Source organism: Phragmites australis, chromosome 1, assembly GCF_958298935.1.
Source record: "Phragmites australis chromosome 1, lpPhrAust1.1, whole genome shotgun sequence".
NCBI lineage: Eukaryota > Viridiplantae > Streptophyta > Magnoliopsida > Poales > Poaceae > Phragmites > Phragmites australis.
Window position 1 is genome coordinate 34,117,055 of NC_084921.1, and position 26,541 is coordinate 34,143,595.

At 42.3% G+C, this 26,541-nt stretch overlaps 1 protein-coding gene across 2 annotated transcripts; it reads left to right on the forward strand.

Annotated features, from left to right (window-relative positions):
- The first annotated feature begins 394 nt into the window (after positions 1–394).
- Positions 395–1,646, forward strand: LOC133916196 (heat stress transcription factor C-1a-like). Of its 2 annotated transcripts, none has more exons than XM_062359761.1 (2): positions 395–782; positions 876–1,646. In XM_062359761.1, exons 1-2 carry the CDS (start codon positions 534–536, stop codon positions 1,560–1,562), a joined length of 936 nt encoding a protein of 311 aa, XP_062215745.1. In that variant the 5' UTR covers positions 395–533; the 3' UTR covers positions 1,563–1,646. The 2 variants fall into 2 exon arrangements, with proteins under 2 accessions (XP_062215745.1, XP_062215753.1); XM_062359769.1 differs by having other exon boundaries at positions 395–716.
- Positions 1,647–26,541: the final 24,895 nt, after the last annotated feature.

Here is a 26,541-nt window from a genome sequence, read left to right on the forward strand (position 1 = left end):
ACCAACACGCACACAGTGCGAGCTGTAACTAGGAGGACAAGTGTCCAGGCCTATTCGTCGTCGCCAGAGACGCGCACGCAAACGGAATAACGGATCGAAGCAATATCCAGGCCCGGATCCTGCCTTCCTGGCCTCCCACTAGATTAGGCTGTTGGATTAGCTGCATTTTTTATGCTGATTACCAGTAGCTTTTCGCACAGTGGGATCACGCGTTGGTCCAAAAGGCGCGCACAGTTTGTATCACCTAAAATCTCGCGCGATGGCGACTCCACACGAGGCCGGATGCGGGGAAGGATCAGGAGCTCAACACTTGTCGCCCGCGCGACCTGGCAGGCACGCCTATATTAAACACCAGCAAGTGGAAACCTCCTTCTTACTCACTAGTTTAGTCGTGTCCCTAGCTCCTGTCACGCACGACGACGGCCATAATTAGTAAACCCCCGGCCCCTCCGCCAGCATCCCATCCATCCAAGCTAGGAGCGGCGGCACGGGTGCTTGCGATCGTGGTGGAGAGCATATCGATCGGCTGATCGATGGACGGCCTCCACACGGAGCTCGCGCTGGGGCTGATCGGGTGCGGCGGCGACCACCTCCAGACGGCGCCGTTCGTGGCCAAGACCTACCAGATGGTGTGCGAGCCGAGGACGGACGCGCTCGTGCGGTGGGGGAGGGACAACAACAGCTTCCTCGTCGTTGACCCCGCCGGCTTCTCGCAGGTCCTCCTCCCCTGCTTCTTCAAGCACACCAACTTCTCCAGTTTCGTGCGCCAGCTCAACACCTATGTACGTGAGATGCCAGGTCTCTTGCACGTGTACTGTACACTTACCTGGAGTCCTGGTTTAATGGCTGCTTTGCTTGATTGGCTTCTCGTGCAGGGGTTCCGGAAGGTGCACCCGGACCGGTGGGAGTTCGCGCACGAGTCGTTCCTGCGCGGCCAGACGCACCTGCTGCCGCGCATCGTGCGCCGCAAGAAGCGCGGCGAGGGAGGTGGTGCCTCCTGCTCCGCCTCCGGCGAGCAGTACGGCGGCGGTGAGGATCAGCAGGAGGGGGAGGAGGAGAGGGAGGCCCTGCTCGAGGAGGTGCAGAGGCTGCGGCAGGAGCAAGCGGCCATCGGGGAGGACCTGGCGCAGATGAGCCGGCGCCTGCAGGCCACGGAGCGGCGGCCTGACCAACTCATGTCCTTCCTCGCCAGGCTCGCCGAGGACCCCGGTGGCATCACCGACCACCTCATCGAGAAGGCCGCCGAGAAGAAGCGCCGGCGAATGAACCTCCAGCAGCATCGTCCCACCGCCTCCCCACTCCCGCCGGCGCCACGGTCACCACCCCCGCCGCTGCTGGCCCTCGGCAGCGCGGCCATGAACTGCGACGACTGGCTAAGGGCGGAGCAGAAGCCAGAGATAGTACTCCCCTCCTCCTTCGATCCCACCGCTAGCTGCGGGGTGAAGCAGGTGGCGGACTTCGCGGGCGGCGCCGGTGCCGGTGCCACGGGCCTCGCTACTGGCGACAACAGCGCAGTGGAGACGCCCTTCCCGTTCTGCCTACTCGGACAGTGTTTCTTTTAACCTGATGAATCATGCACATGCACGTTCTACGAACTTGTACTTACTGATTCAGTTCTCCTACTCCTCAAGACATGCGATTCTGCAGCTGATTGTGTTCTGCTATGCAGTGAGCCAGTGATATCCCTGCATCGGTATGCCATCTGATCATTGTCTTGTCGCAAATATAAGTACAGATTATTACAGGGTACGGTGTGCAACCTTGGTCTGATCGATGATGGAGTTAATTGATGAATAACTAGTCTTTTGCATTTGTTGGTTAGACATAATAGTATGCTAGTTTCCCCGCAAAAAAATAAATAAAAATAGTATGCTAGTTGTGCTCTTCTTGTCCTCCAAGTTTGTAGGGTTTTTAAGGGAATGCTAAAGTAAGTTTTGCCGCACCCGGTGCATTATACTTTCATGCTTCCTAAGTTACAGGTGCCTAAAAACTTGATCGATGGGGGTGTGAACGCTCATCTTCTTTACCGAAAGATTTTCTTAGAGCGAGGTTGGTGGGCGGCAAGCTGTCCCGACAAGGAGGTGGGCATGGGGTGAGCGGCGGAGGATCGTCAAATAGGCTAGTGTCGGGTAGAGGAGGCAAAGTCACGGCCCAACGAAATCAGGTTAGTGTGATAGGGGCCACGGAGACGGCCAGAGGCGAATGAGACGGGGCGAACATGGCTGCAACCAGAGATAAAGAGAAGATGGGGGTACTGTGATGAGTTGCTATTGGTCCGGATGTCAGTTTTTATTATAATAATCCTAATATTTCTGTAGTTATGATGACAATTAAAGTAATTGGGATTTGGACGTTGATGGGGATGGAAGAAAATTGAAGACTCTTGAAGGCACGAGAGGGTGCGAATGCGATCGAAATTGGAGTACTCGACCGAATTTTCTCTAGCGCTCACTCCCCTGGTTAATATATATACATACATACTTTGATAGGTAAGCAAAACAGAATATCACAAAATACTACTCCGAAAAAATATACAGAAATAACCCACCGAACATGTACAATATAGTAATAATTGCTATGTATTCATCTTCACAAAAGAAAATCAGGACTCGAACCATGCATGACTAGCAGCCAGAGAGAGCCAAGGGTACGGTACGGTGTCACATGAACCGTCTGCAGATTAATTACTTAGAAATATACTAACAGCTAGTAAATCATTAGTATCTCATGACAGTGACGGAGCCATAATTTCATCGTTGGTGTGTCTCGATACTCTAAACTTTCGAATCCAACATAAATGTATAAAATTTGCTAAAAGTAAAATATAAATATATTAAGTATTTTCAACAAGGTAAATTCATAAAATAAGTTTAAAATTTGTGAAAACTAAGATATAAATTGAGAAACCAAGTTAAAATGTATCTTGATTTATTTGTGATAAGTATATTGGTATTTATTTAGGTTGATAATTTTTGGTTTTGCATAAGCTTTGATGTGATTTGAATTGATTTAGGATTTCATTTGAGTATATTGATTATAGATTAACTGGAATTGGAGTTGGAGATATGCGTTTGTTTCTCTTATGGTGTGCAGTTGATTGATGCAATTTGGCGGTCCACGACGGGATGATCGGGACCAAACGGAGTGCTTGGTGCTGGATGATTAAGTAGGCCGAACAGAGTCAAGGGTGATTCTAGCTGAACATATGGAGGTTAAGAAAAGCATGAAAAGCGGATGAAGAAGACGTGTTAAGTCAAGCGAAGGGGATGGCGATGCAAGGGACAAGACGACCGGAGGGATTGGGAGCGGGAGAAACTTGCCAGCGGTCAGGATCGCATGACGGAGTACACGCGTCGACATCGAAGTGCTTGCTTAAGGTGTAAGCAAGGTGGTGAATCACGCTTTGAGAAGCGTGCAGACGGTTTTGCGGTTTGGCTTCAAAATCGTGGGAGGACTGGAGGAGTATGTGGCACCATCATGAAGCTTGCATCGAGACGAAACTAAGTCGTGAATGCACCGCGGCCGTCCGATGAATGGAAAAGAAAATGGACCAAAATACCCTTGATGGTAGGTAGAAGTGTACTACAAGAGGGGTATTTTGGGAAAAGCTAGGAAACTTAGGGATCAAGTTTTCTAGACCTATAAATGGAGGGGTAGGGCTATGAAAGAGTTTGTGGAGCCACTTGAGCCCCCTTATACCACCTATTTAAGAGCTTAGAGCTAGGGTTTTAAGAAAAGAAGGATGAGTGCTTAGCCTATATAATAGGTGAGAGTTTTGAGAAATAAATATTTGTAATCCGTCTAAAATAGGGTTGACCTCTTTGAGTAATGAAGTTATATTTTTGCATATGCTTGAATTCCCCTCCTTCTAGTTTCGCTCTATTGGTTCCCTTGCAAGTTTGTAAATTTTTCGATTTCGGGTTTTGATTTTCGTTTTGGATTTTTGGGCTGAAATTTCAGCACATTGTGAGGTCATTATTCTTGTTGCTAGAGGCATAAAATTCGTATCCACACGCTTATGTGATGCGGTATTGAATTCTCTTGCCTCTAGACAATCAACTTGGAGAGTTTCGTTGCTCGGTGTTCATCTTTTCTTATTTTTTTGCAAGTTGTGATCTTTCAAGTGGTAAGACACATGAATTGATCTTAAATAAAACATATAGTTTATATATCATCCGTGGAGTTATGTTGCCTCGATTTTCTCTTGTTAAAATTTCTCTTATTTTTGCTTTCGTTTGAGTTTTGAGGTGCGTTGGATAATCCAAATAGGAGAAGGCCATCGATTTCGTAAGAAATTTGTGAAGGCACCTATTCACCCCCCCATTTAGTTGCCAATCTCATTCCTACAATTGGTATCGGAGCCGGTTTGATCACTTGTTGACCTTAACCGGTTTTGTGATCCGTAGGTGATATGGAGAGAAGTGGGAAGATTCCGCTGTTTGATAGCCGTGATTTTTCATACTGGAAGGTGCGCATGTAGGCTTATCTCTTAAGCTAAGGAAGTGTAGAGTTAGTTGATTCCAATGTGCTGAAGAAGTTCTACATGAGCGATGCAAAGTCATTGGCGAGATCGATGGCTACCTCGACCGTGATTGATCCGAATGAAGATGGTGAGGAGGTGGACCAGTGGGAGTACAGGAGCATGATCGGCTCCATCCTGTACCTGACGGTGACAAGATCCGACATCCACTTTTCCGTCTGCTTATGTTCTCATTTCCCGACTTCACCGAGGACGTCTCACGGTTAAGCAGTGAAACGCATTCTGAGGTATCTCAAGCATACTCTTGAGTATGGCCTTTGGTTTTCTGCATCCTCTTCGCTTTCTTTTCCTGCCTTTTCGGATACGGATTTTGCTGATTATAGAATTGACAAGAAGAGTATCTCTGATACTTATCATTTCTTGGGTACTTCTCTTGTGTGTTGGTCTTCTCACAAGCAATCTAGTGTTGTGTAGTCTACTGCTGAAGCTGAATATGTAGTTGCTGCTAGCTGTTGCTCACATATTTTGTGGATGGTTGTTACTTTAAGGAATTTTGGGTTAGATTTTAGTAGTGTGCCACTTTTGTGTGACAACACTAGTGCCATAAGCTTAGCCAATAAACCAGTTCAACACTCCGGAACTAAACACATAGATACGATACCACTTTCTGAGAGATCATAATGAGAAGGGAGACATTGAGTTGAGCTACATAGATACCCAACACTAGCTAGCCGATATCTTTACCAAGACTCTAGATGCATCAAGGTTTGCCTTTCTAAGGGGAGAACTTGGTGTGTGCCATCCCGATGGTATTGTGTGAGGGGGAGTTGCCTTTGTACATACTCTATCTTACTTTTGTTGTATTTGTATTGTATAGTATTTTTGTATTTTTGTAAGATAATCATGTTAGGAACCTAGATAATCATGTTAGGAGCCTTCACTTATATGTTTTTTGAATTTTCTTGTACTAGTTGTGAATTTATGTTAAGTGTAGTGGATGTATAACAATTTGTGCAAACTTAGGTTTTTATTGAAACATGACATAAAATCTGTTGAGCAAGCTTGTCTTTTATATGAACTTAAAATCTGTTGAACAAGCTTGTCTTTTATATAAACTTGTCTCTACTCCTTGCAAGTGCTTTATGATCTATATGTGAAGCTTTGTAGACTTGTATTTTATTTGTACATCTTTTACGTAATCTTGTATCCTTGATGTTTGCATTGTCAAAGGGGGAGAAAATATGCCCAAAAATATTATGCACAAATATTCAACAAAGGGGGAGAAAATTGCATTTATCTAGAAATGAAAGAAAAAAATGGAATATGTGTAATCATCAAGGAGGAGCATGTGTTCTTGGGTTTTTAAGTTTTTCTTGCTCTTTTGAGATTTTTGGCTTGTCTTTGCCTCTCTTAAGACTTTTTCAACCTTTCTTATGCTAAGTGACATATTTTGCTCTTTCTCGAGTTCTTGGTCACTTGGATGAGCTTATCTTAATTTCTTCAAACCAAAATCTTTGTGATTTGAGGGTTGTCAATACACTTATCAAGGGGGAGTTTGAGAAACCAAGTTGAAATATGCCTTGGTTTACTTGTGATGAGTAATTAATATTGGTATTTATTTGGTTTGATGATCTTCAATTTGCATGAGCTTGATGTGATTTGAATTGATTTAGGATTTTATTTGAGCATATTGATTATGGACTAACTGGAATTGGAATTGGAGTTGGAGATATGCGTTTGCTTATCTCATGGTGTGCAGGTGATGGATGCAACTTAGCGGTCGATGGCGGGATGATCGGGGCCAAACGGAGTGCTTGGTGTTGGACGATCAAGGAGGCCAGGCGGAGTCAAGGGTGATTCTAGCTGAACACTTGGAGGTCAAGTAAAGCATGAAAGATAGATAGAGACGGTGTGTTGATAAAGTCATGTGAATGGGATGTCGGTGCAAGTGACAAGGCGGCCCGAGGGATCGGGAGCGGGAGAGACTTACCGGCGGTGAGGATCGCATGACGGAGTACACACGTTGACATTGAAGCGCTTGCTTAAGGTGTAAGCAAGGCGGTGAGTCACACTTTGAGAAGCGTGCAAACGATTTTACATTTTGGCCTCAAAACCGTAGGAGCACTGTAGTAGTACGTGGTACTATCGTGAAGCTTGCGTCGAGACAAAGCTAAATTGTGAAGGCACCGCGACCTTCTAATGGATGAAAAAGAAAATGGAACAAAATGCCCTCGGTGATAGGTAGGAGTCTACTACAAGAGGGTATTTTTAGAAAAAGCTAAGAAACTTAGGGGTCAAATTTTCTAGACCTATAAATAGAGGGGTAGGGCTATGAGAGAGTTTGAACCAGCCACTTGAGCCCCTTGTGCCACATATTTGAGAGCTTAGAGCTAAGATTTTAGAGCAGAGAAGGATGAGTACTTAGCCTATGTAATATGTGAGAGTTTTGAGAGATAAAAATCTTTATAATTTGTCTAAAATAGGGTTGATCTTTTTGAGTAATGAAATTTATGTTTTTGCATATATTTGAATTCCCCTCCTTCTAGTTTTACTCTATTAGTTTCCTTGCAAGTTTACAAGTTTTTCAGTTTCCCGTTTTGATTTTTGTTTTGGATTTTTAGACTGAAATTTCAGCACCTTGTGAGGTCATGATTCATGTTGCTAGAGATATATAATTAGTATACACACGCTTATGTGATGAGATCTTGAATTCCCATACCTCTAGATAATCAATTTGGAGAGTTTTATTGCTCAGTGTTCATCTTTTTTTGTTGCTTTGTAAGTTATGATCTTTCGAGTGCTAAGACACATAATTTTAAATGGAACCTATAATTCATATACTCGCCCATCTTGTTCCTACATAAATAGTCCAAGTAAAACTAAGTCATATCTTTATAATTCTATAATATATTAAATGCAATGTCGTCATTCCTCTTTATATATTAACAATTCTACATTTGCAATTCACAAAGTAAAATTAAGTCAAATAAAGATTATAGCATCGAATCATCGACCTCGGAAAAGAACAAGCTGCGTGATCAAATTTTCTGACGGAAAAAAACTTTCTGCCTAAGGTTGTACCTTTCTGATTTTGGATGTAAAACTTAGGCGTGTAACTAAATCACTTCGTTACAGGTAACATGGGTTTTCAAGTACAATTATCCCAGGCACCGTTATGTTTCTTGCTGGGATCAGGGGAGCCTGTATGAGTGGTTGTAGGCTTGAAAAGGCCTTTCGGAAAACAGGGGCGTACAAATTGGAGTTACTCGCTGAAAGGGCCAACTGACCGTAGAACTTGGTGATTGAGCACCTCAATTCAGTAGTTCAATTCCTGAAAGGCAATTCCCATCTACATCAAGGCGTAACCTTCAAACTGCAATCCCCCATCAACATCGGATAAATTATGCACTCAATACACTTAGGTTTGCGCAACAATATAGACTTTTCAACGTGAAAACGGTAATAAAAGACAAATTTTACTTAGTGTGTTAGATGAGAAGGTGCAGATTGCTCACCGAGGCGAAGGCATGTCCTGGGAGGACACTGGCAACATCATGGAGCAGGGCGCCGAGGGGTGCCGGCACGCCGCCGGGCGCCCGCTGGCCCAGCCCATCGCGACGAGCGCAGCCGGTTGGTCCTTGGCAGTGACGGAGGGCAACACGGATGCCTTCCCCCATCCGACCGCGCCGCTGCACACAAAGCACTCCCTGATGTCCTTGAAGAGGCGAAGAGCACCTCAAGCCTGTACCGCCATCTGCCGTGCGCACTCCTGTCACGCACGTCAGTGCGTGCTCGCCGCCGCCCACCCGTGCCGCTGTGTACGTGCACCGGCAGCCGCCAGTGGGAGATGGATGAGTGTTAGAGGAGGCTGTTGATTTGTCGACGATAGGTGAACTGTCAATTTAATAAATTTATTAAAAAAATAGAGGATGCTTGATGTAGACGGATCATAAAAAAATATATAGTGATTTTTAGATAGGTTAGAGACTTCCTGTAGATAATAACCCTATATTCTATTTGTCTTGTATTAATTTGAGTCTGTTATAAAAGTGTGTAGCTAGCCTACATTCTGTTTGTCTTCTATTCCTCTACAGGGCCCTTGCTCCACATATATATGGACCTGTCGTATATTTTTTTACTCTTCCTTCATATTTTTAGAGATAAATCTTTCTAGTTACAATATATCTTGGGTATCTACAGATGAATTTCTTTATTCCAGGGATTCCTTTTACAGAGATAAAGATATATTCAAGAATTTTAAAAAACCTTAAAATGATTGGATATGGTAACTATCTGTTATTTATCGTTAGGATTTTTTTTCTTCTTATTTGTTTTCTTCTCATTTGTAGTGGGCTTGGACCTTTGATGTACATATAGTTAGGATTTTTTGGGCTAAAATTCAAAATAGTTTTGAGACTACTTAGACTAATCTCTCGACCCGCCCATATCTCCTGAGGATATGGTGGCTTCATTGTGGCTAAGCATACCAATCTTTGTTTACGAAGTCTCCCAGCTGTTGGTGAACTTGAGTGGTTGATTACATGATTGAATGGAGGATTTGCTTTCCTGCAGGATTCTAGCTGGTAGAAAAGACGGGATGAAAAAACATCTGCTACAAGATTTGGCTGTCCGGCCGGCCGATCGAATAGTAGCTATAGTGGTAGATTATTACGTAGAATGTCTGGTAGAGGGAAAAGAACAGTGGTAGGTTGTACTAGCTGCTGCTACTAACTACTTATATACATATGTAGAGCAAGAGCAATGGTCCCCCGGCTGTCTGTTCTCCACCATGCATCCACGTGACACGGATGATCATATGGATCAAATGGCTCATGCACCTCTCCAAAGAGCTTGTAACACTACTACATAAAGTGTTATTATTATTGACTTCAAAATCCCTTTCACCATTAGTTTTGAAATCAACAGTAGACAATAAACAGTGATAATAAGAGACTATCATTGCTGGCCCGAGGACCAACAATGAAAGTTGTTAATACTACTTGGCTTAAGACTTGAGCCGGGAGTGATGCCATAGTATCACTGTCGGCTGGTGGTTTTGGACTACCTGTTGAATCCTTGAGTCAGCAGTGTTCTCTCTCTCCTCCCTCCGTCTCTCTCTCCCTCTCAATATATGTATATAATGAGACACATATTTAATGTAAATCGATAATAAAGGCACATTCAGAAATACATAAAAGTTTATATCCTTTATTAATACATAATAATTCATGTCCTTCACTAATATGTAAATAAAGCTACTTAATCTGGTTTAACAATATATACACTATCTAACCCCATGGTAGACTTCTTACTTATTGCATACTCTCTACTAGAAGGTATGGTGTCATTTGAAAGTCTCTCATGCTTCGACAACGCAATTGGTTTATGAAACTCGCCATTTAGGTTGATAGCATGTTCGATGAAGAACCTAACAATCTGTTCTTGAATGTCATGTATTTTCATAGGGAGTATCACACTTGTACATTGTTTCAAGCGCTGCATTTGAAGAATCTAAAGAATTAGTCCTTGAACACGTATAGAGATTGAAAAGAATGCATCGGTATGTAACTTCATACCTCAACATCATTAAACCTGATAGCGTGCATGAAACTAAGAACATAGAACCTGTAAAAATTGTTGTCGGTTGGCTGCCTCATACACTTTAAGAGGAAAAGATCCGTTAGTGGAATGAATTGAACATTTTTATTAGTAGAAAATGCAAGACATGAATATTCCCCAAGTATCGAAAAGTTGATTTTTACATTATACCACTTCCCGTATGGAAAGTAGACAACACTCTTTTTGCAGTATCTTGTATACACCATGTATGTGAATATGAATACCAATTAAATTTAGATGCAATCAATGCAAAGATTAAATAATCGAGTTTTCTTGTTTAACATGTCGATGAGGTCTTGATAAGTTGTCTTATCTCTCCTTTGTGAGTCCAAGACAATAATCTTGCTCAAGTTTGGGTGGATGACAAGGATTATCCAATGAAAATTGCAGAAATATGTCTCACCATAGCAAATTAATACTAGAATCGAGTTGCCCATAATAGCAGAATGCCCTGACGCGCAAACACGTACTCAAAGCTATAGGGTAAGGATACAAATTTATCATGTTGGTGGTAAAGCAGACACTTCAATAAGTAGTCCTCGGTGAAGTCTAGATTCGTTCGTACAATTTTCTCGTTGACAAGCATAGGATCAATGAATCCTACTTTATTATCTAATTCTTTTCTGCATGTGTAGATCTCCATTCTTGGAAAGAGAGAAGTTACCTATGCAATTTCAAGGTACAAGATCATATAACGTGAATTATATACATAAGTCACTTATAGAATCTACGCTCTATCTATGGACCTGTCGAGGACATCTTTCTGGTATAATTCATACAAGCACTTGAATTTCACTCAGAAGTAGTCATCCCCGTTGAGAAAATATTCATCTCGATATCTTACGGAGAATGCCTATATACCCTACCTAGACTGCTCTAAGTACCACAGATGTAATTAGCGCATTTGAGTTGTTTCTATATCTGATTAGACTAAAGGTTTGCCCAACTCAAACGGCCATCTAACATCCAACTTCGAGATTTCCGCTCCTGCAACAAGCTGTGCTAGTTGCTCTGCTGATAATCCAGAAGTAGCTAGGAAGCCCATCAATGCTTGAAGCATCCTCAACGATTGGATTTGATTTGCTATTAGCCTGCTTCTTGCTAATGTGTTCGTAGTCAGTCAGTGGCTTCCTTGAAGCCACCACCGTATGTTTAACTTTGGCTATATTCATGAAAAATTTCATGCTATCTTCAGGTAGAACAAGCTTCAATGGATGTGCTAGATGATGGAAATGAGCCGTTACAATGGCATCCACAATCTTTTTTGTTTGCTCAGGATTAACCGAATAGACATCCTTGTGTTCTGTCAACTTCTTAGATAGCACCGACTTCTTAGATGATGCTGAAGAATCTAATCATGTTTTCCGAGATGATGACCGGCTTCTTCATGGTGCTGGCTTCTTGAGTGGTCAACTTCTTCAAGGCGATGGATGAGGAGGTGGACTTCTTCTAGGAGATGACTGAGGAGAGGGAGATCTATGCGGCAATAACGACTCAGGGTGTTGTGAAGAGTAGAGGTTCTTGAGTCCTGGTGGAAACACTATGTAGACCTTCTCCCACGCGATGAATGTGTGCTCGTTCTCTCCTATAGTATTCGCTCCCTTCTCTGCAGGGTAGTCCACCTCAACATGACGATAATAGTCAGCTGTCTCATCTACTTCGACCACAGTGTAGCCCTTTGGTATCGGACATCCATGCAAAAGTTTATGGGTGCCACTGGGATAAGCCACGCTGGAAGCCACCTTCATGGTAATCTTCTTAGCACCAATATGTAGTTCACACGGTGTCCGCGCTGTGATGTGGTCCACGAGATAAGTGATGAAGTCAGTTCTTGGAACTCCTATGGACGCACAGCTACTCCGATGACCACCGGGGCTGGAGTGCATAACATTAAGAAACGTTGTCGGCTGTTACTATTTGCTTCCAATGGTGCCCCATTCACGCTTGATGTCTTCCTGTACTGCTTGTATTATTTTTACATCTGTTTGTTCCCTCTCACATTGTAGCGCAAGTTCAAGAATGTTCATCATCATAACTCATTCTGCATTTTGTTCTGCTTGGGATCTCTTTTGACTATTGTAACTGTCAACGACGTCTAGGAATCCATATTTCTAACCCATCACACCAACAACTCGTGTACGAACACTGTGCTCCTTATATCTTTGGGCTAAGGTGAGCTCGTTCTTATCCCTATCTAGCTTGGAATAGCCTTGTGCAAACTGCATGTGGACGTCCGTAAGCCTTTTTGTAAGAGTTTGCATTGCTTCCTGACCTTTAGAGGTTGTAAAACATAATCTTTCATTAGCCGAGTAATAAGCACCCCTCCCACGAAGAAAGCACGTCGATCGTTCGCTCTAGCCCTCCGTCTTAGCTGTGACATCTCTCTCTCTCTCACAATTAATCTAGCTCTTGTTGACACTGCTGTTCTTTTCTCACATACCCACGACTACCGACTTTTTGGGGGTAAAATTTCTTCTTTGAGTTTTCTTTGTTCACCTCACTCAACTTCTATGCTTCTTCAAAAACTTGTACTCCGCAAAACCTTGCCAATAACCTTCCAGTTGTGACCATTTGCTGAAATTTGGTATTGTACCTTTCTGCATATAGGTTCTATTTAGTGTGCCCTTCGAATTCTTAAATGAAAGGTCCATGATCATTATCGCCTTACACTTAACTACTTCCATATATGTCTCTTTAGAGAACTCGAACTTCCCTAATATGATCGGGTACAAGATGTCATCCTTGATTGAATCAGGAACCATCTGTAGATCACCTCGTTCGCCAGTCCACAATTTGTGGATGATGGGCACATGATCCTTAACAACTATCCCACAAACTGACTTGTACGACCCTAGAACTTTCTCTAGTGTAGTGGGCTCCCCTACTGGTGAGACCTCTGCGATCACAAATCGTCCTGTAGGCATTTTTGAGGGATCTCAGACACGATGCCTCTCCGGGGATTGCTCATTGTCGTGACCCTCTGGAGCATCAGGCATCTACACATAAGCAAAAAAATTATTGAGAATCTATACTATCATACGTACAATATATGCATTCATCTGCTTATGAATTACCTCATCATCTCCACTGGCGTCTGTTTAGTCCAAGTTGAGGTAGTTAGTTGGGCTATCTTCTTCAAAGTTTGAAGGCGGCACATATCCTTCCGGTACCTGGGTGAGATCAAAGGAGCCACCTTCCTGAGTTTTTTGCATATCATAGCTATGAGTGGTTGGTGGCACCATCCCTTCCTAAGTATTCTGCATATGATGATGATGACCAGTTGAGTGTTCTACAGATAGAGAGCTGAGGAAGGAGGGAATATAGTGAAAGCTGACCAGGGTGGGAGAGAGGCTGGCGAAACAGTGACATAACTAGGAGGGAGTCGATAGCGAGAATGCATACAACTACAATATTGTAAATGAGTATATTATGACCATATTTAACCAAAAAAGTCACATCTTACATAGCAAAATAGGCATAAAAGTATTGATAAGTGACACATTGATCTTACATAACAAAATAATGATGATTACAACGAGAAATAGGATTATGATATCTTTACATGTGAAATCATATTTCTTCTGTTCATTTTCAAAGTTAGCCAATTTTAGCTCTTAGATGACTTGACTGTTGTATGTCGCAACAACTTCATGTTTGGACTTGTATTCTTTGTAACATGCTCATTTGAATCCATTAACTTGTGCATGGCATGCCTCCCAACTATAGAACACTCCACTTTGCTGATCACGATGGACAACATACCATGTCATAGCAATCCTAAATTTTAGAAACTATACAAAAATGATTGCAAAAAATAACAAGATGCTTCTAAGTAAAAATATATATCAATATTACACTACTACAGAACAGGTCATAAGTAGCGCCTCATCAGTGTCGGTTTGAGTGTAATCGGTATTGTTGATGTATCAGTGCTGGTTCTTAAACTCTCTTGCATGAACCACGATTGAGGCTCCAAGAACCAGCACTGATAGGCACTATCAGTGATGGTTCTTGGCTGGAACCGGCACTGATACTTTAGTGCTAGTTCTAGCCATGAACTGGCACTGATAGTGCCTATCAGTGTTGGTTCTTGGTGCCTTAATTATTGCTCAAGTGTGGGAGTTTAAGAACCGGCACTGATAGTCACTATCAGTGCCGATTGGAACTAGAATCGGTACTGATGCCTGTGTTATATTTATATCCAGCACTTAGTCGCTTTCCTCGTTTGCTCCATTCAGCCTGATGCCGCTCGTCCACCCCGATCGCCGCCTTCTCCCCGTCCGCAGCCTTCTCGTCGCGCATCGGCTTGTCGCCTCCTCGTCCTCGTCCTCATCATGCGTTGGCATGTTGCCTCCTCCTCCTCGTCGCGCGTTGACCGCGGCCTCCTCGTCCTCATTGTGTGTCAGCCCGCCGCCACCTCCTCGTCCTCGTCGAGCATCAACCACCGCCTCCTCGTCCTCGTCATGCATTAGCCCGCCGCCACCTCCTCATCGCCTCCTTGATGTCCCCATGGCAAGTAGCAGTGGCAGTGGAGGTGGAGGGCATAGATCTAGGCAACGTGGAGGCGGTCGCTCCATCCTATCCAGCTGCCCGGGTCCGGGTGATCGCCCTCGTACTCTCGGCCTCTAGATCCTCAATGGCGTATCCCCTTCCTACCCAGAAGGGCCACAAAACACCTGGGTTAGTTCTCAAATTCAATTGAGCAAATTGTAGTTAGCAAATTTTAGTTAGCAATTATAGTTAGCCAATTTAGGTCCTGAAATTAGATATGTATTTTAGTTCAAAATATGTTGGCTTATTATTAGATGTGTATGTCATGATATTAGATGTGTATCGCTATATCGGTGTTTTAGATGTTATCATCACTTCCCAGTGAGTAACTAGTTTGATACTTTCTTGTTCTGCAATTGATGACTTGACATAATTGCGAGATTATCCACATGTGCCAATTGATATGGCATTGGTGTTTTTTCTCTGGGCATGTAGACGTACCTGTGACTTGTCTTAGTTACATCTGCATTCTCAGAGATGAAAATCCCTTTGCTATAATTTATAAGAAGGTCAGTTAATATTGCAGTTAACAAATTCAGAAACTAACATGTCGATCGATGTAGATGCTTCCTTATCTACAATAGCTACATGACATTATTGCGGATCTTGGTAGCACACTATCTGTGGTGACGACCATATTAGCTGATAACAATAAAATTAAGATCACTATCTCTTTTAGCATTGCTTTTTCTAAAGAAGGATATATCACTTTAACAGCATCAAGCTTTGAAACAGACCAAAAACTTATGGCTGAAAGAACTGTTGTTCACGTGCTTCTACAATCGATTAACCTGCAACTTGGATACATGTTTCTGACTATAGCTATTTCAAATTGAAAGCCTTTGAACAATGATGATGTGCTTGCAATGACTCCTAGGCTCTCACAGTTACATGCAACTGAAACGGTTGGTGACATGAACATGTAGTTCGTAGGTAGGATTATTTCAATAATATTAAAATTTTCATCTATATTGTTGCTCTTTGCCTATAGGATTTTTACTGGAACACTCGGATACGGATGGATCGTAGCTTGACTTCAATCTTACATCTTCTTGCCCAGCAGTGGGGGTACACATTACTTGGTCCTCAATGTAGGAAGGTCCATGAAGGAAAGTTCCAGTCACACTTTAAGTTTCAGTGTGATAGTAACAATTTTGTTATTTACGGAAGTCCAGTGGAACTTCCATTTGAAACAACAACTAGTGCGCTCATTTATGCATTGAATCATTTTGATGTAATATTTGGAGGTAAAATTTTAGATATCAACTATGCATGTAATGATATTTGATGTAATTTTAGAAATGCATGTAGTTTGAATTAATGTATTAAGTGTTTATCATGACTTAAACATTAAAAGAATGGATGCTTGTGCATGTGATGCATTTTGAATTATGCAAATTTTTTTGGCTGCCGAGATCTATCAGTGCCAGCTCTATTTTAGAACCGACACTGATAATCAGTATCAGTGCTGGTTCCTAAGAGGGAACTGGCACTAATAGTGATTTTTAGTGCCGGTTCCGTACCTGACACTGATAATCACTGACTATCAGTGCCGAGTAATTAGTGTCGGTTCGAAACCTGTCACTAATGACGATTTTGAACCAACACTGATGATGTATTCTACAGTAGTATTATACAAATTCTAGTAGATCAACTATCAACACAATATATGCTTTGCCCATACGAATGCATGGGTTTGACACCGTTTAATTTAAAGATACTCCCTCTCCTTTACATAATTGCATGCCGTTTTCGATATGTCCATGTGAGGCAATTTTGGATACCAATCTATCACAATATATATGTTGGAAAAACAATTAAATTGTAATATAATGAAATATATTTGGTGATGAACCTACTATCATTTGGTCAATCTACCTATCCAAAGTCAGCATAATTGTTAATTAACTATTTCCAGTTGATGTATCAACTGAAACCCTGCTTCCAAAAGGCAGGCTCGGTAGAGAAAAAGGACAAGAAAGCTCTAAATTACAAAAGCATTTTACAAAGTGAACAGTCAAAGGAATGGTTTAGGTGCCGCTCATCTTTCTGGTTCTGCTGTACGTTTGAATAGATGAAACGAATATTAAATACAATCTAGTAGAGCATCTTTGTTCTAAAAAAAATACGCAGTACTATACAATGATAAATTAGTCTGAAGCCGCAGTGGCATCTTGCAATCCCAGACCATCCAAGCAAGGCCTTAATGCATGAAAAAGAAATTACGTGTTTGGTCATTAGTCTCATTTGGTAAGGATGTACACTTAAGCTCCAAAAAAAAAGGTGTGAGAGAGGAAATACGTAGAATTTCTTAGTTTTCGCGGAGGAAATATGTTTAACCAACACGAGCGAATCTGTTGTTGTGCCAAGGCAAAGATGAAAAAAGCAGACCCGGCAGACAAGCGAAGACGAGCAAGCCCGAAACAAAATTATTTGACAAAATGAGCAATGAAGGTCCAGTTGAAGGCTCTTTTTTGGTTCGTTCTGCGGTATGTTTGGATCGATGACACAAATCTTATACATAATCTAGGAGAGCAGCTGCTGTTCTTAAGAAACAATGGAGTATGAAAGAAAGTACAAAAAATGAATCACGGGTGCCGGGATGGTTGCCTAAATATTAATGCACGAATAAGAAATGGCCGTTGCTTGAAATCGAAGAGGAAAGTAAAATTATAAACAAAATTGAGAGTAAGGGCGATCCTAAAAACACAGCTGCAAAAGAAAGAAAAAGTCACTAATAGGCGGCCACTAATGACTCCGATCCTAATAGACTGTTCTTCAATTATGCTTATCTGAAATGGCAAACCTGTTGTGGATTATGAGCTAGGACATAGCATCATCACCACCAATCCTGTGGATCATGAGCTAGATATTATATGGTAAGTGCAATGTCCTTTACAAACTGATCTATAAAGTAATTGCAAACTGTTTGAAAAGTATCCTGCTAGATATTATTTCTCCATCACAAATTGATGTCGTCCCAGGCCATCGTATGATTACGGATAATATACATCTTGCATATGAGTTAACCCACTATATGGAGGGGGAAAAGGTGGATGGGGAGGAGCGGGAGACTTACCTTGACGGCGATGCGGGCTCCTGTTGGTCCTCCATCGCGGGGTTCATGGCGGCACAAGTGGCCTCAGTACCACATAACAAGCTATTAGTGTCGGTTCAAAATCGTCACTAGTGACGGTTCTTGAACCAACACTGATTACTCGGTATTGATAGTGACCAACTATCAGTGCTTGTTCTTAACTGGAACTTGCACTAATAGTCCTCCTCCTCGGCGGTGACGGCGGCGCGGACGGTGGGCTCCTGGTCCTCATCCTTGTCGGTGGGCGACCTCCTCCTCCTCCTCGGGACCAGTGGTAGCAAGGGCAGCAGGCTCCTGGTTCGATGAGACGGCGGTGGGCTCCTGGTTATCCTCCTTCTCGGGGGTGACAGTGCTGGCGGTGCTGGTGGGAAGCCATTCGACTGAGAGCGTAGGTGTGGGGATAGTGGCATGGAGGCAGGCGGCGACAGGGACGAGGTGTCGAGAGGCGATTCAGTGGAGGGCACATGGAAGGGGATTAGAGAAGCGAAAATTTTCCAAGTGTCAGAGAGCAGGAGGCGATGTTTCATTAAATAGGGGGCTTCACTGCCGGCTGAATAAGTACACTGGTAGTGAAAGATGTTTTACTGCTGGCTAAATAGCTACACCGGGAGTGAAAATATTCCTTCACTGTCGGCACACTAATTCATTAAAAATTGCCAACATCGTTAGAAAGCTACTTGAATATTGTATAAAAAAATTCGAAGTGTATGCTTTAACTGTCACAGTAAGTACTAAAAACTATACTGTTTCTTAACCAATTTTTGTGTGTAGTTTATTCATATATTTCCATAGATCCTCTGTGCTACGACACTTGTTACCAATCTAAGATAGTAGACTATGTATCTATGCTTGATTTCCACGTCTTTAGGCTTTTTAGCAGCTGAGTAATGGTCTAAGTTGTGAAGTTTTTACCAAACAAGTTAAAATTTTGCGTTGATTTACTTTAAATGACCACAGTCAAGGAACGTCTCAAACATCGTTAGAAAGCCACTTGAATATTGTATCCAAATCAAATTAGTCTTCATTAATACACAATAATTCATGTCTTTTATTAATATGCAAATAAAGCTACTTAATCTAGCTTAACGATTCGCCCTTTATTATGACCACGGCGTATATAGGGTGGTTCGTTGGTGTCTTCCATGAGACCTAGATCGACATCCTCTCTGAAAGGAGGTAGCACGTCGAATTGATTGTAGTCTTCCTCGTCGACGATATTATCCACTCTGACAATCTTTCTTTTTCCTTGAAGAAGTACGTGGTGCTCCTCCTTGTTAGCCTGGTCTGGGTCCTTTACATAAAAGACTTGCAATATGTTTCACAAGTATGAATGGTTCTTTTCTGTATCTAATAAGTTTTTGGTCCACTGTAGTCATACAATACTTATCGATTTTCACGCTCCCTGGAGTCTGACCCATTGGCACCGCAAAAGAGGAACCTTTAACACTCCATAGTCGAGCTCCCATATCTCCTCTATGAATCCATAATAGGTATCCCTATTGCCATTGCAGTAGTAGGTATCTATACGAACACCACTATTTTAGTTGGCGCTCTTAGTATCTTGTGCTCTTGTATAAAATGTATAGCCATTTATGTCATATCCTTGAAATGTGAGGATTGTGCTGACGGTTCGTGAGCCAACACGTTCAACTAAGCACACTCTATCTGCTTATCCATCACATGTCTACATAACCAGACGCCAAAATAATCTCGGTGCTATCGCGCGATCCAAACATCAGACTTCCCTGGGTTTTTGGTGCGTAGCATCTTCTAATGTTCTTCAACATATGGGCCCATTACAACTAATTGTTGCAAAACTGCAAAATGTGCTTGCATGAATGAAACGAGTTCGTTAGTGTGGAATGAGTTTGCACCTTTCATTCTTTTCCCATGTAGCCTTCTCTCATGGTGAGATACATGCATACCAATCAATTTCAGACTCATGTAGTCAACGTAGAAATCAATGACCTCCTCGGTTTCCTAGCCCTCAGCCATGCAGTCTTTCGGCCAATTTCAGTTACAAACATATTTCTTTAGAACTCCCATGAACCTCTCGAAAGGGTACATATGATATAGAAATACAGGGCCAAGAATATGTATCTGTTTCACAATGTGAACAACGAGATTCACCATGATATCAAAAAATGATGGTGGGAAATACACCTCAAGCTAGGATAGAGTCTCGACCACATCTTCCTACAGCTTATCTAGCTTAGTCAGATTGATAGCCTTCTATGATATCACGTTGAAGAATGAACACAAATTTATGATTAGGTTTCGGATTTTCGGCGACAGAATACCTCTAAATGCAATTGGAAACATCTGTGTCATCATCACATGACAATCATGAGACTTTATACCAGTTAATTTCAAATCTTTCATGTTTACTAGTCTCTTTATGTTAGCGGAGTAACGGGATGGAACGTTGATTCCATGTAAGCACTTGCACATTGCAATTTTCTTTGCCTTGCTTGGACTGTAGCTAGCGGGACCAGGATATTTGTCACCTTCTTCTATATCTTTGGGATGTAGATCCTGTCTGAGTTCAAACATTTCAGGTCCTTCCTTGCTTGGGATGCATTCTTTGTTTTGTTAGGTATGTCTAGTAACGTACCAATTAAACTATCACACACATTATTCTCAATGCGCATGACATCAATTCCGGCCAATAAGCTAAGTAATAAAAAACAAATTTCCTTTTGAATATAGGAGCTCTAAAATTAGATTTCGGAACTGGTGTACTCTCATGTCCCTTTCCAAAGATAGCCCTAAGTCCTTTTATCATCCCATATACCTGTCTCCTAGTGCGATGCTTAGGAGGTGATCAAGTCTCAACTTTCCCATAAAAAACTCTCCTATTGCTACGGTATGGGTGATCTTTGCGAAGAAATTTATGATGACATAGGTACACCATTTTTTGGCAGTTCGTTAGCCACAAACTCTTTGTTTCATCCAAGTAATGCACGCATACAAAGTAGCCTTTGGCAGTTTGGCCTGATAGGTTACCAGCGGCTAACCAATCTTGGATTGTTACAAATAGCATTGTGTGTAGGGTGAAGTTCTCTCATTTGTATTCATCACATACCCGTACACCATTGTTCCATAGTGTTACAAGATCTTTCAATTAATGGTTTCAGATAGACATAGATATTGTTGCTAGGTTGCCTCGGCCCTTGCATCAATACTGGCATCATAATATAATTTTGCTTCATACACAACCAAGGAGCAAGGTTGTGGACACATAGGGTCACAGGCAAAGTACTATGACTACTGCAAATCTTAATGTTCCTCACATCTTCTGCAAATGGCTTCTTGTATTTCCTATCAATGTTCCTCCACTGTGTAGAATCAGTGGGGTGTCTTAGCATTTCATCATCCTTGCACTCCCGGCATGCCATCACAGCAATTTGGCACGCCTTTCGTTAGTGAATAAATGCTTCAAATAGGGGATTATAGAAAAATACCACATCACCTTGACAGGAGACATTTTCTTCTTTCCTTCACCATCAATATCATCACCGTCATGCATGTACCGTGTTGCACCATAGACGAGACACACTTCCAAGTCTGCATGCTCTTCGCAATACAATATGCAATCATTTGTACATACATGTATTTTCTGTACTTCCAACCTCAATAGGCACACAACTTGCTTAGCCTGGTACATATTTTCTGACTGCACATTTCCCTTTGGAAGCAATTTCTTGAAGAATAGTAACAACTTTGTGAAGCTTGTATCAGACCACCCATTGCTTTCCTTCAATTGTAGCAGTGAAAACATGATATAGAATTTTGTGTGCTCCTTCTCGTAGCCTGGGAACAATGATGTTTTGGAGTCCTCTATCATACGCTGAAACTTTTGAAAACATCTTTTATTGGTGAAGTTTCCCTCCCAATCACACAACATCTACTCCAGATCATCGTCGTCATCGTCAGCTAACATTTGCTCTAGATCACCATCGACCAACGTATCTTCGACAGGTAGCATATCTATGTATTCGTTAGCTAACATATTGATGCACAAATCTTTGTCTTCTCTACCAATGTGTTGCCCTTCCTATACAATCTCAGCTTCATCGTGCCCCTACTGAGGACTCAGACGATGTTTTTATCATAGGGAGTACGGGTTCGAGAGAGATTGGAAGTGGCTCGCTGCAAATGGTATCCTTCGACAGCAACATGGTGTTAGAGGTCGATGACTTTGCGGGAGTGGACTCGGTGGTAGGCAATGTCAGGCCACCTTCTCCACCAGCTCCTGCTCTTTCTTCTCTCACCGACCCTTTGCCACCTTCGACAACGGTCTCAACCTTGGTAAGTTAAGCATTTACCCTGATCTTTTATGGTCATGTAAGTTCTTTTATTAACTAAGTGCATCTTAGCCTTTCTCCTAGGAGCGTGGGAAGACAACAATCCATGTGAGTCCATCGGGCGAAGCTCCTTTTACTCAACTAGCATCAGGGAGCAAGAGATTGGCCCCTCTATTGGTCCCGGTGAAACCTTCGACAACCAGGAAATGACTCAGGTATGCTAAGAATTATCTCTCATGTTTGGTGAAATGTACATTTTGAATTTGTCTTTTCCGTAGGCTAGTCAGAATATTTCCGCTAGTACCCAAGCCCCGACTTCCCCAACCTCCAGCTCCTCCCTCATCCCAGGGAGATGGCAACAAGCCTTGCAAGCCCTTGGCGTTAGTGGCTACCAATAGGGAATTGGAAGTAGCCAGCACTGAGGCAGCTGCTGACTCTCCACAGAAGGAGTACAGGATTTCACTGGACGTGTTTTGGGGGGACATACTTGAAGGGTGGGTAGGCCATCAGCATGATTCGGTGCTCAATGCCTTCTTTACGGTAGGACTCTTCCTGCAGGTTAGAAACCGAATTAAAAAATGACATGTACTGACCATGTTGTTCTTTGCAGCTTGTCATGCACTGCTTGGGGAAGTCCCGTTTTGACACCAAGAAGGTCATCGACCGAGCCGTCGAGCTTGAAAAGTTGGCTACTGAGCTACACCGGCAACTACCTCAAGTGACGACCGGGAAGGAGAAGGCAAACACCGAACTTTCCACAGCTTGAGAAGTTGTGGCCCAAATGTCAACCACCCTGCAACAACTTGTTGCAGCGCTTGACGCGTTCCAGGAAACGCTTGCTGGAGTTGTTATGTTGTTTCCAAGCTTGCATGGAAGATTGATCATGAATTCATTGAGGAATATCATGTGATTAATAAAGATGCATCAAGATGAATGAGGTCTAGGTGATGCTCGGGTAAGTAGTGACAATACCTATAGACTAACAATTAAATTGAGAATTGTTAGTAGGTTATTTTATAGGAGATGCATAAGTGGTAAATCATGGATTCGTTATGGAATTCCATGAAGTCAAAGAAATGCATCGATGTCATTAGGCTATAGGTGATACTCATGAGATAAAGAAGAAGCTCAAGAAGATTGACGATTAGCGTGAAGGCTAAGTCACTTGTGGAGATTAAGTGACTAAATGTATGAGATTATCAATTGAGTTTTATAGACTAACCCATGTGCTTTATGCTTGAGAGTGATTTGGGGTTATGTTCCATAAGAAGGCATGAGTTGAATTGAGATATTCAATATGCCAAGTTGGAAGAGCAAGATTAAGACAAGCTTAGTGGGTAACTTATATGTTTGATGCTTGCGGTTCATGCCTCAGTGATGAACCAAATGAAGGTGATGCAAAGAGTAAGGTCTCCTATACTTTGTGCGTGGGAAGCTATCAAGAGAGCTTCATTAAACTTTTGGAGATCGAGTGAAGATAAAGATGGAAGCGGGGATGATCATCGTCATCAAGAGAAGATGAGTTGATGGCGAGACTTGAAGAGCTATGAGAAGCGTCAGGGCTTGGATGATGTGTTCCTCAAGTCCGATATGATTGCTCAAGGCAAATGTATAACTAGAATATGTTTTTTAGTTTTACTGGTCTCAAGGAGTTTGGTAGGAGATCGTGTTATAGGATCGATAGCCGTACTATCAAGAGGGGCTACCAAAGCGTTGCTAGATTGTTATGTCGAGTGCTCAAACACTGTGCTTAGTGCAGGATGGGTTTGTATTGAGAGTTTATTTTTGGAGTCTGGGGTATTTAAAAGGCGTTTTAGATTTAATCCTTTGTTATTGATGGCCTTAGTGGTGTTTAGTATTGTTCCATATGGTACCTAGTTTAATCTTGAGGGATTAAGCTTTATACAATGGGTGGAAGTGTCCGAATCAACTTTTAGAGTGTTTCTAGTTTTGATATAATATGGTCGAGATCATGAATTTAGTAGGTATGTATAACCCTCTGAATAAGCTTTTCGTAGGGTCTGAGATCACCGAAATCAGACATCGGAATAAAAAATTATCGATGTTTTTCAAAGGGTTAGCTGTGCTAATTTTGGATGTTCTGATTTGTTGGAACCTCTGATTTTCAGGAACATGGAGCTCTCAGATTTGAGTTATTTTTTTGGATTGGCTGTTTTGATCCATACATCGGATGTTCCGATATGTTGTTTTTCCCAGATCTGACTGTTGGGATTTGAAGGATCATATGTTTCGATCTAGGCAGATTCTGTCTAACGGCTTGTTTTACAGAGTGAGATATAAATACCCCTTAGCCTCCTTGCATGGGGCAAGTTACTGGGCTGCCTTTGTGGTGCTTGTGAGAGATGTTAGAACTTGGTGTTCCATCTTTGAGTGCTTCCCTTCTCTCTCTATCAAGATTTTGTGAGAATCAAGCCTTTTTGACTCAGTGAGGATAGAGTGAGGTCAGTGGAGCTTGGGTTGCTCACACATGTCGCATTTGTTGCGTGTGTTTAAGCACTCATCGTTGATTGTGTGTGAGTTTGGGAGTTTGTTACTCTTTGAGACCACCGTCTCCTAGACAGTTTGGTGGTGGATTGCCGAAGATTTCCTCAAGTGAAGATTGTGAGGAGGCCTAGAAGTGGTTGTATAACTCACCATCTCCGGAGTGGAGGAAGAGTTGGCCATAGTGGAGACGAGGAGTGCTTTGTGCAACCTCATGATGAAAAGGGTTGAAAGAGACCCGGCTCAAGTGTGACCGAGCTTCCTCAACGGAGACGTAGGATATCGGTGCATATACGAACTTTGGTAACAAATCATTTGTCTCTGTATTGCCTTACTCTTTTGCATTACATTGATTTAATTGCTTGTATGCTTATTTGTATGTGCATTGTGTTAATTTGTGAGATTCTATCTAGTTGTTTTTACTTGCATCGGAACATCTGATGAACAGTACAGAACATCCGGTGAACAGTATCAGAACATCCGATTGGTTTTAATCAGAACATCCAATCAATAGGATCGATCCTTCCTATAAGAGCTTCTTGCATATCTTGCTAGATTTGAATAATCTTTCTCACATTTGGGTTGTAACCTTCATATTTGTTTAGGATGATTGTGCACTAGTTGAGCCTAACATATTTAGGTTTTACACTTGTGAAAAATCCGTTAGTCTATTTCTGCTGCAAGTTTAGGCCTACTATTGAACAAGGGGACAAAGTTTTCAGAAACGTCAATTCAACCCCTCTAGGCGACATCATTGTCCTTTCTAGGCGTTCGGTGGATTCTGAGTAACAGTCACTGAACATCTCTTGAGCCAATCCTGACAAGGTGCAGAGTTAACCCTCGCCTATGCGATGGCTGTCCTGGAGACCCATCAGCCAGAGTTCAACACAAACATCCTCCTAGAAGGGTTTGGGAACGAGTCGGAAGACTCGTCGGCCGACAAGGATGAGGCGGTGACCGGCATAGCCAAGGCTTTCGTGGACACGATGGATTTCTTGCCTTTTGCGTAGTCTTTTTGCTTTTACCCTGGCATCTGTAAAAACACTTGGTACCTTTTGTTAGTTTAAGTCAGGAACTTAAATTTTTCTCCATGCCCAATGGGAGTATTTCGTGATGGATTCTTTTGACAACATATCATGATCTTCTCTTTGTTTTTTCCTTCAATTAGTTTAGGACACTTTGGCCACTAGTCAGAACGCTTATTATAACCGGCTTATGGCCCTCTTGAGTGGGAGGCGTCGTAGCACCCAGTCACCCATGGAACACAATAAGTAGCCATTTTGCAACCCTGAGTTCATGTCACAACAATCATTTTCTTTTCATTAGAATTTGCGTTCAGAAAGGTATACAATATGTTGTTTTCGGTTTCCAGTGCCTAGTACTTTATTAAGTCCCCAGCTATGTATTCGAAAACATGGGTTCCGAGTAGGCAGTCCAGTCAGTAAAAACATCTTTAAAGTAAAGGGAATTCATATTGCCCTTGGGTCAAGACAAACTTTTTGCTAACCCGTGTGCACATTCGCGATGAAGGATCCAAGAAGCGACTTATTCCGTTTATTGGGCATGAGGATACGTAGAAAGGTAGAAAAATAAAATCTATTGACTCCATAGGCAATATGATCTTTATTATTGTAAGGAAGTGCTCTTAGGACTTACACTTAGAACTTACAGAGATTATTGACGACCAACGAGCTATGAAGACCTATTGCCTTAAACATAAATGATACAGACTTAATTAAGCCAAGAAGCGATGACCCTTATTACCTCCGGAGTAGCGTAGGCACTTTTTTTATTAGCTTCGAACTAGTCGTGGAGTTGAGGCCCGGGTTCCTGGGTTTGCATCTCGAGGCGCTATGATCACGGTTATGACTGAGCCTTTCTATCCACCTTGATCCTTGAGCTCTTGCGTTTCTTGCTTGGTTGGTGTTGAACTGCCATGTTGAGACTTCTCTTGTCGTAACGGAGACCAGCTTTGGGACAACCCC